A 10,015-nucleotide genomic window follows, 5' to 3' on the forward strand; every position below is an offset into this window, starting at 1 on the left:
GTTCTGTGTAACAAATTCTTCGAGTAGTAGTTGTCAAGTATATTTTGCTGAATTTTATAATGCAGATATGCATGATTTGTATTGTTTCGCATCCTCAATTTTATAAATAATATATATACTTTTCCTGATGTTGAAAATATATTAACAAGTATTTTTTTAATCAAATCGACACATCAAAATTATTGAAAAAGAGCTGATATAGTGAAAAGCCGTATAGTGAGGTAAAAGTAAATAATTTTAAAGTGGCACCATAGACAATTCACGGGTGTATTGGAATTGGTTCTTACAATGCCTGTATTAATACTAGCAAATAATACCACTACATCTACAAGCCGCTTTTGCCGTACTCATGGTGCCACAGTATAATGATTTAGTGATATATGTATTGAAAATTCGTAGATCAACTCAACACTAGGAGTGATGAAGAAAATAGAAACATTGTAAAATATAATTTGTTCATATATTATGATTGCCACAATTTTGTGATATCTTTATTTAAAAAGCAACCTTCGATTACAGCAAAAAAAAAACAATTTTTGTGGTACCGAGACATTTTTAAAATAAATGTACAAATATAAAAAAAATGTGGTAATAAATAGATTAATCAATAATTATTAGGCAAAATTCATAGAAAATAGATACACTATTGCATTCCGCATAAAAAATTTAAATTCTAATTCCAACAAGTACCTTCAGTCGAAATCACTGCTGAGCTGTTAATTAATTTTTAATTACCACATTTAAATATCATGTTAATTATATCGAATGGGAAGGTAACGCAAACGCGCCAGTCACGGTGTCAGCACTAAATGAGTCAAGGATAATATTCTCTATTCAGAAAAAATACTAATAGAATAAAATAAATCCATGTAATAAAAACCTTTTTTCAATTGAATGAACTGTATGAAATTTTTTATTTATTAAAAGCTTTGAATGAAAGAATATCTCAACTTAATGGTTATTTACATTCGGATAGATATGGCTGTGAGGGGCGATATTTATCATCAATCTATTTAGAAGAAATTCTATCAAAAAAATTCCAACCAGTGACGCCCCTAGGCAAAATTGCTACCCTTACCATTGATTATTTTTAAATTCACCTTGCATTTTTAACTAAATGACCGGAGACTCACTCTCAGATATTTATTTTTAAATCAATCATTGCAAACAGTGGATGATTGATTGTTTTTAAAATGCTAAAAGAGTAGCAGCACAGATAGCTATTTTTTTAATGTTTCATTATATTATTGGTACCTGTGAGCCAGTGTATCGTATGCAATGACATTATTGATGGACGACGCACTCAGTACAGTAGCTAGCAAGTGAATTCACTCATAGCGACATTTGCACGTGCATAGGTAGACGTCATGCAATATCCATTATGCGATATCACGCATCGGGAATTTATAGCAATATCACCTTTATTGTAATGGCGTTAGAACAGTGTTTCTAGTATCAATGTTCGTTTGAGCGAACCCGTTCGAACCGAACCATTCGGCAGACCCAACAAAAAGCATCGGGAATTTATAGCAATATCACCTTTATTGTAATGGCGTTAGAATAGATTATGCCATTCGGCAGACCCGACAAAAAAGTGAGTGTTATTTTTTTTTCCAGATGCTTCGTCCATATTAATGTCATTGATCGTATGTAAAAAAAAACACAAAGATTTTTCAGTCACTCGATGTCGATAGACCTTCAGGTTTTAGGAATTTGAGATTTCTGTTATAAAAAGATTCAAAAGGTAAATTGGTTCTGAAATATGTGATACATTAGGTCAGCGGTATCTATAATGGTGTATGCAGAATTAATAGATATATTTTTATGAGCAATGTATTTATAGATCTTCCTAGTAAGGAATTTCAATGGATTTTATTCCCATTAGCTGAAACACCTTTTAATTGTTGCTCAAGTAGTGGTATTGAGAGCAGTGGCGGCCGGTGGTCTTCAGAATAGCATTTTCTGGTAGTGAGCAATGGTTTACTTTCTATAAAGAGATCTTCTTCGTCTTCTTCTTTCATCCTGTCACGACCCAGCATAGGGCAAGCACAAGTTCGCGCCACTTCCTTCAGTACATCGCCAACTCTTGCGCCTCCCGTCATGTCAGATCTATAGCACCTAGGTCGCTTTTGTAGTAGAGCTGTAGGGTGTGGGAGGGCCGGCCACGGCGACGGAACCCTTGAGGCTGTGCCACAAGGGTAGGAAGTGTGGCACTCTTTAGCGGCACCCGGAACACGTGTCCCAGCCACGTAAAACATCTCTTTGTGATTACCTCAATCACCGAAGGTTGCTATGTCCATCAGCTAAAATAGCTTAGTGTAAAATGGCTGAAACGTCTAACTTCTTCAGAAGGTAAATTAAATTTATGTATGTCTTTGTTAATTTATTCTATTTCTCAAAAAAATTTTAGATTAGAAAAACACTTAATGGATATTACCCGCATCCTACATATTATGTGGATTTTTTAAAATTCATGTTAAAAATACATACAGTTTCATTTATAAAATTTCGTAGAATCAATATTGCATTTAGTGTTAACATAATAAATATTATAAGAGATTGCTGTTTCTGATAGTAGCGGTTAATAAATGGTATAATAAATTACAATTTATGGTCTTCGATAACATTTCAAAATTGTAAACCGTATACGAGGTCATGGTAGATCACTTTGTTAAAAGTGCAAAGCAATATATTTAAATCTTTCTAATTTTTATTAATTTATATGAAATTATAAAATGAACTTGCATCACGTGGGTAATATTTATATTGTAAATCAACCTTCATTCAAACTCAGTTTATTTCTAATGTAGGTATTTATATGCTATTAAAAGTATTTTTCTCTTATATTATCGTTATTATTTAATATTCAGCTATGACCTACTACTCATGTATTGCCGTTGTGTTTTTTTATTATATTGAACATATTTAAGGGGTTTAGAAACAAATACGACAGTTTTTATTTTCGTAAAATTTTGGTGACTCATTAAAAATGTCTCATCTTTCTTATATGTACAATTTCTGAAAAAAGTATTTATAAATATTGTTTATATACTAATATATGAAATTTTATATTACATTTTTTAGAAATTATAACTATAAAAGAGATATAAGACATTTTTATTAACTTGCCAATATTGTTATAAAATAGGAACTAGCGTTTTTGTTTCTAGGGCCCTAATTTAGTGCGACGACCTAAACTGTGTAAAGAATGCTACACAAAACGCCACTACAGGAACATAGGTCCACCATCTAAGTAGGTATACAATGACCTCAGAGTAATCCTATGCAAACTGAAAATCGTATTAGGATCGGAATCGCTTTGCGCACATGAAAAGAGTATTGTTCATAATACTGCTACATGTTCTACTCCGCGAAGTGAGTGATACACATATTATAAATAACAATGAAAAGTTGAGCGATGTCTAAGTAAATGCAGGCAGTGCGTTGCACTTGCATGGTATTAGAGGAGCCGCCGCTGATTGGGAGTATATGCTATTTCCTTTGTTGTCTTCGGGGTATGTGATCACAGAACCAGTACAGTTTCTGCAAAATCATACATACGACACACTGGCTTAAAGTTACAGATGATGATTCATATTTCAATTATAGTAAAAAATCCAGGCATTATGTACGCATGGAAATTTCTGTAAAGGAAAGTTAACGTTATATTTATATTGTTTCCTCGATTTATCATCTCTCAAAATGTCCTCTATTTGTTAACTCAAACGGGGTGTCTCTGATTCCAACCCAATCTACTATTGAATTGCCAGCAACACGTTTTGAGCTACATTTCAACGTTACATTCAATATTCAGTACAGTGAGAGAAATAAGTTAATTCTAAAATAATATTGTTTACCACAAAAACATAATCATAAAAGATATTCACTTACACAAAACACAAAAAATTTATACATTTGATTATTTAGAAACTTCTTCTGTTTTATTAGATTTTTCACTTGTGTCACTGGAAGTGCTGGGCATTTGTGATTGAACCAGTTGGAAGAACTCTTGTGGTGTAAGATCATCTGCCTGCGAGTCGGTATTCAAGTCCCGTTCCAAGTCTATATCAGTTGTATTTAATTCGGTATCACCATCAGGACTAAGCAGAATGTCAGTATCACACACTACTTGATTAAGACGTGTTTTTAGTCGACGAGATATTTCTTCAAGTTCAGAGAACTTTCTCTGCAACGATCTACCTAGAGGTGACGATGGATCGATCCCTTCAACAGATGCGACATCGCTGGCTGTTCGGTCAGCTTGAGGAATGATTTGTGATGCTTGTTGTAGTATATCCGCAAACTGAGAAGGACCTGTTGATTCAGGTGACCAGTCAGAATTCGTGTTTGTATCTTCTGAATAGCCATTGGTCACGTTTTGGACGCCATTTGTGAGACGGTTGGTAAATTGGTCTAATATTTCATTAAGGGCATCCGTAACACTTTGCCTGGCTGTATTATCGGTTCCGTTGTGATGGGGAGGTGAGTCACCTCCGTTGCTGTCAACATTATTGTCCATCTTCATTTGTAATTTGTTGTGATACAATTTATCTGCCTTGCGAAATAAGACTGACAAAAGTTGTGGATATGTACCGTGTTGTTTGTTTCGTGACAACTACGAATGTCAGATTCTGAAACAAAACAAAAATATTAGGTATATTTTGTTGTTCGTGGTGTTTGTAGGTGAAAAGCAAGAAACAAAATATGAAACCATAAATATTTCATTATAATAATATGGAATGATCGGTGTGTCGAGAAAATATGGGTGTATAAGGCATTAGAGGCCACTATTTTCGCCAATATAATCGTAAAAATATTGTTTTTCATGAAACAGATGACAGATCATTGTACTTTTTAATTATATATTATAACACAAGGCAAGTATATTTTAATATATTATGATTTACCACCGAATCACTATAATATGTTATCCCTATCTATACACATTGGTAATAAAATAAAATTCATTTAGTTATGTGAAAATGTGTTAAATAAACTATCACAAGAATAAATCATACAAATTTTAGATGATCCTCGATGTAATTATTATTCTGTCACTGTTATTTAAAAATAATTAATAATTGTCATTGACGCTTTTTGAGTTGGGTTTGGAGGCCACTGTTGTCAGTTGTCACTAGAGAATAGAGATGATGAAGAATTGTCACCATAGACAAATAATTCACAGTGATTGTCACTTTGAAGTTATAATAATTATTCTCCACGAAATAAAACCGATGTCAATGTTTTTTGGTTATATTGAATAATACGATGATTTAACGAATAGGTGGACTTTAAACAAGAACGTAAAAATCAAGAATTGAGTTTGAAAAGCCATAAAAAAATCGATTTTTGTGGACAGTTTGTTGCGTGATCAATACTTGTCTTTCGCTATGATAAAAATATTGATATTTTTTCATTCGTTGACATCCCTAGTTGTCAGATCATGAATAATTATGGTTGCCATGTTATTAAAAAGTGATTCAAAACCATTTCATCTAAAAAATAAAAATAAAGGGACACTTGGGACACTTCTTGTGCACCAACGTAGAATAGTCTTCTTTTGTACCTAGTACCTAACTACAATTTATTTTATACGACGCGTCCAATAACACTTTGATAGCTGTTGCTATGCTTATTTTATGGAATTATTTTGAATAAAATCTTGATAATTTACATCATTAATAAAAGGTAAATTCAAGAGCTTTGATGACAATAAAGTAAATTGATTAATCCATCAAGACATGACACCGATTTTATAAATGTGAAATTGAATGAATACCATTATAATATTAACCGTTCCAATTCCAACTTATACATTAATTATAAAGGACATTTCAAAAATAGTCCTAAAGAAAAAATAAATCACTGAAATTAATAAAATAATTGTCAATGACCGCTTGGCAGCTATGGCTAGTGGCTAGAGCTAGTAACACTAAGTCGTTGACAACCCACAATGCAATCATGGCGGCTTGAGAACGTTTCCCGTTGTATCGCTCTGCAATTTTTACGTAAACATATAGTTTTTTTGGTTCCAACGATATCCAAGAGGAAGTTGTTAAATGTATTTTAATGTTTCAATTCTCAATATAATGAAGACGTTAACATAGCATCTACGTTTCGTTCGTCGTTGAGACGACCGTGTTGTCAGTGTATTTTCGAGCTAAAATAGGTATTATTACATTTATTTACCCACCTTATTGTTGTATTGATGCGCCTTTATCGCATATTTAGCTTAAATTTAATAGTTTCCTTCGAATTCAAGTGATGCTACATGTTATTAATCCGTATTTTTCGTTTCAGCCGCTTGCACCAGTTGTCTGGAAAGACAATTTGATGTCAGAATGTCGAATGACTATGCCAGAGAGATTCTGCGACGAACTGTTGCACAAACATGTCAAATGATAGGATGGCAAGGCATAAACTCCACCCCTTTGGACATTTTGGTGCACATCCTAGAGAAATACATTCTGACATTGGGTACTCAGACTCACAGGTATGCAGAGCAGTTCAACAGAGCAGACCCGAACCTGCACGATTTAGGTCTCACCTTCAGAGATATTCACGTTCAATTACCCGAATTGAGGGAATATACAAGATGTGTGCCATCCGTGTCGTGTCAGTTAAACGTACCAAAGTTTCCTTTGCCGAAAGACTCACATTTAAATTTCTTGAAGCCCGGCAGTCAAGAAGTCGTCACCAGGCCCGTTCACGTGCACGAATATTTACCTGCTATGTATCCAGAAAAAGAAAAAGAGTCCACTCCGCCGGTGGCGGATGTCGTGGAAATAGTTCAGAACGGGATGGATGGCGATGTCCATGCCGTTGACAGGAAAAGTCCAGAAATATCCGTCACAGATATTTCGGAAAAACCTAGAGATCTCTTCAAGCGTCCGATTGACCCCGTTTCGATAACTCCGCCGGGTGTCAAAAAACCAAGGTTAAAACTGGAAGAAGAAGATTGTCAGACGCGAGAAATAAGCAGTGTCATGATGACCATGTCTGGTTTTTTATCTCCCGCGCGGGAGGGAAAACTACCAGAGGCGAGAACACCTATCATTGTACCGGATGTTCCACCGGAGAAAGTTAAAAATACGCAACATTATAATCCCGTTTCGTTATTACCGCCTGTTATTTCACCTGTCGCGAGACCTGACAAAAAGGTAAAGAGAGGTAAAACACTTAACGGTAAAATTGAGAAAGCTAAGAAGAAAGAAAAGGTTCACAAAAACGTTATGTCGAAACAAATGAATTCAGAAAACAGGGTAAACAAGCTGGCAATGCATCTAGCCAGAGGAAAAGTGAGGCCTTCGAGTTCTAAGCATCACACTAGTCCCAAACCCCCTCTCAAGCAGTTGTCGCCTGTCGCTGAAAACTATTTGAAAGGAAATAAAACTGAATCAAGTAAATTAGTAAAACCAAACATCACACCTCTGGAACCGTCCCCGGCCCCTCCGCCTTTAGCCAAAGTACACAAAAGCCCGCTAGTGCCGCATCATAATCCTAATGCCATCAGTGATCCCCCGCCTCCCAATATTGTCATTAAAGAAGAGAAGCTTGAAAATGATTATGAAAAACTCACCTCCCAACCGGATAGGTCAAAATTAAATATATTCAAAAAAATATCTACCAAAGTCAAGGAAGAAAAATCGCATGATCAGTCGTTTGACAGATACCATGACAACGGGGCTGTCAAGTTTGAAAAGCCAGCGTCCAGATGTAGCTCACCGGGTCTCATCATAGATGAAACGGATCCTAAACATAAGCATCAACATCAACAATCTCGGGTGAAAGAAGCCAATGACTTTATCGCTTCCAATTCCGCTGTAGATCTCTCCTCTAAAAAATCTGTGCCAAGTGAAGTGATTCACATAGACGACGACTCGAATGACCTCCGACGGCATGTGTTTAAATCTGAACCAATTGACGACTACCCTAAGGATCTATCTAAACCTAAATTGAATGAAATACCTAGAAATCTATTTACCGGGCCTGCGGTCAAAGAGAAGAAGGAAAGAAAGCGTAAAGAGAGAAAAGTTAAGCCGAATAAAGCGATGAAAGAATTAGCCAAAATGATGAAAAAACAGCAACAACAGGATAAGTACAAATATTTGGATTATATGGATCCTACAATGCACTCAATAATGCCGCCGATGTTTCCTTACCTCCCTCCGCTAGTTCCCGGTCAAGGCCTCATCCCGGGACTCATACCGGGCGGCGGCTTATTTTCAAACTCTCTGGCCAATCCGGCTCTCAGAGGAATACCTTCTCAGGATCCGAATATATTACCCAACCCGTTCTCGTTCGGAGCCGGCGGAGCTGGCCTCCTCTCCGGCCCCAACGTTTTCCTTCCGAGCGGACCCGGGTTGATTCCGCCTGGCCTCTCCAATCCCATGATGTCTCATCTGAGTCACAGTTTCGGACAGTCACCGCGGATGCCCACAATCCCTTTGCCTTCTTTTTTGAGAAGACCGAGCTTAGAAGTCATTCCTTTAGATGATGATAATGAAATTAAAACAAAAGGAAAGCAACCGTTTCTGTCGCCCCCGATCGCCATGAAAGAGAGAGATAAGACCGAAAAACAGAAAATATCCGCCGGCACCGGTCTCATTTTGAATACTATATGTAGCGCTATGTCGAGTCCTGTAAAACAGAGTTCCCCTAAACCTAATCCCGTAATCAAAATGCCGCCGATAAAACCTGATGTCACTATAAAGCTTAATCCTCCAGAAAAACAAAAGATCATTGAACCTAAAATAGAACCACCTGTCGTCGATGAATCTCCTCCTCCTCCTCCTCCTCCTCCTCCCCCTCCTGTTCCACCTCCACCCCCTCCGCCTACTAAGGAGAAAGGGGAAAGGAAAAAGGACAAACTGCATAAAAAAGAGAAAAAGGACAAGGAGCAGAAAGTGAAAAAGAAGAAAGACAAGAAGGATAAGATAAAAAAGAAAATAGAAAAGAAGAAAGAGAAAGACGACAGGCATGAGAATAAAGAGAAATTGAAAAAAGAAAAGAAGGAGAAGAGAAAAGATAAAGATAAAGAAAAAATTCCTGCCATAGCGGAGGGGTTGATCCCGAAGTTGACTTTGAAACTGGGACCTCCCTCGCCCATGTTACCGCCGTCTCCCGATAATGCTCGGAGGCTAAACATCAAACCGGTTGTCAAAAAAGATGAAGGCGCGCCGCCGCCGCCTCCCGATCCCGAGCCAGTGGTCGAGGAGAGACTCTCGGTTGAACGGAGCCAGTCTCCGGAGCTGGCAAGAATCTCCGCTCTGGTCACGCGCCCTCCCAAATCCAAGGCATCCAATAAACATAGCCCTGCCGCGGTGAAGACGGAGCCCGCCGGCGATCTGAATAAATCATTGTCGCCTCCTCCTCAGCCTCAGCCCAGTGACTGTTCGCCAGCGCGCAAGAGTAGACCGCCCACCACTTTCTCAAAGTACAAAAGAATATATTTTAAACCCATACCTAAAAGGGGCAGCCTTGATGATTCGGCAATAGACGTGGATGCGGAAGAGGGCGCTCCTAAGGAGCTGACGCCGGTGGACAATGTAGTTCCCAAGGTGAAACTGGGAACCCCCTTCTACATGGACCCTCAGGGAAACAAAGTGTGGATATGTCCGGCATGCGGTAGACCGGATAACGGCTCCCCCATGATAGGCTGTGACGGATGCGACGGCTGGTACCACTGGGTGTGCGTGGGCATCCGTATCGCGCCCGACGACTCCGAGGATTGGTACTGCACCTCGTGCTTCGCCAAGCGGACCGCCATGGCGAGCGCCCTCGCCGCTGCCCAGACGGGGAAGAAGCGAGGCAGAAAACCCAAGGCCGACAAATTAAAAGAGAATCACTAATATAAGTTTTTTTACATAGTGAATAGTGTAAAAAGTTTTTAATTAAAATAACAAGGACACAGTTTCGATATAAATTTTAAATATAAGTGTTAATTGAAGTTATATTTAGTTATTTTATATATTGATTTTTGTTTTAAAATATATTTCCAATAATTTGTATGTCG

At 37.5% G+C, this 10,015-nt stretch overlaps 2 protein-coding genes across 2 annotated transcripts; one reads left to right on the forward strand and one right to left on the reverse strand.

Moving 5' to 3' along the window:
• Nucleotides 1-3,484: 3,484 nt before the first annotated feature.
• LOC147065573 (uncharacterized) lies at nucleotides 3,485-5,395 on the reverse strand. Its single transcript, XM_085956929.1, has 2 exons — nucleotides 5,019-5,395; nucleotides 3,485-4,631 (listed from the first exon to the last, which is right to left on the reverse strand). Exon 2 carries the CDS (start codon nucleotides 4,523-4,525, stop codon nucleotides 3,920-3,922), a length of 606 nt encoding a protein of 201 aa, XP_085813055.1. The 5' UTR covers nucleotides 4,526-4,631; nucleotides 5,019-5,395; the 3' UTR covers nucleotides 3,485-3,919.
• Nucleotides 5,396-5,950: 555 nt separating this feature from the next.
• On the forward strand, nucleotides 5,951-9,851 carry Taf3 (TBP-associated factor 3). Its single transcript, XM_085957328.1, has 2 exons — nucleotides 5,951-6,169; nucleotides 6,301-9,851. The coding sequence occupies exon 2, from the start codon at nucleotides 6,342-6,344 to the stop codon at nucleotides 9,849-9,851; it is 3,510 nt and encodes a 1,169-aa protein (XP_085813454.1). The 5' UTR covers nucleotides 5,951-6,169; nucleotides 6,301-6,341.
• Nucleotides 9,852-10,015: the final 164 nt, after the last annotated feature.

Source organism: Rhyacophila brunnea, unplaced genomic scaffold (assembly GCF_057557595.1).
Source record: "Rhyacophila brunnea isolate RB1 unplaced genomic scaffold, BYU_Rbru_1.0 scaffold_6, whole genome shotgun sequence".
Taxonomy (NCBI): Eukaryota; Metazoa; Arthropoda; class Insecta; order Trichoptera; family Rhyacophilidae; genus Rhyacophila; species Rhyacophila brunnea.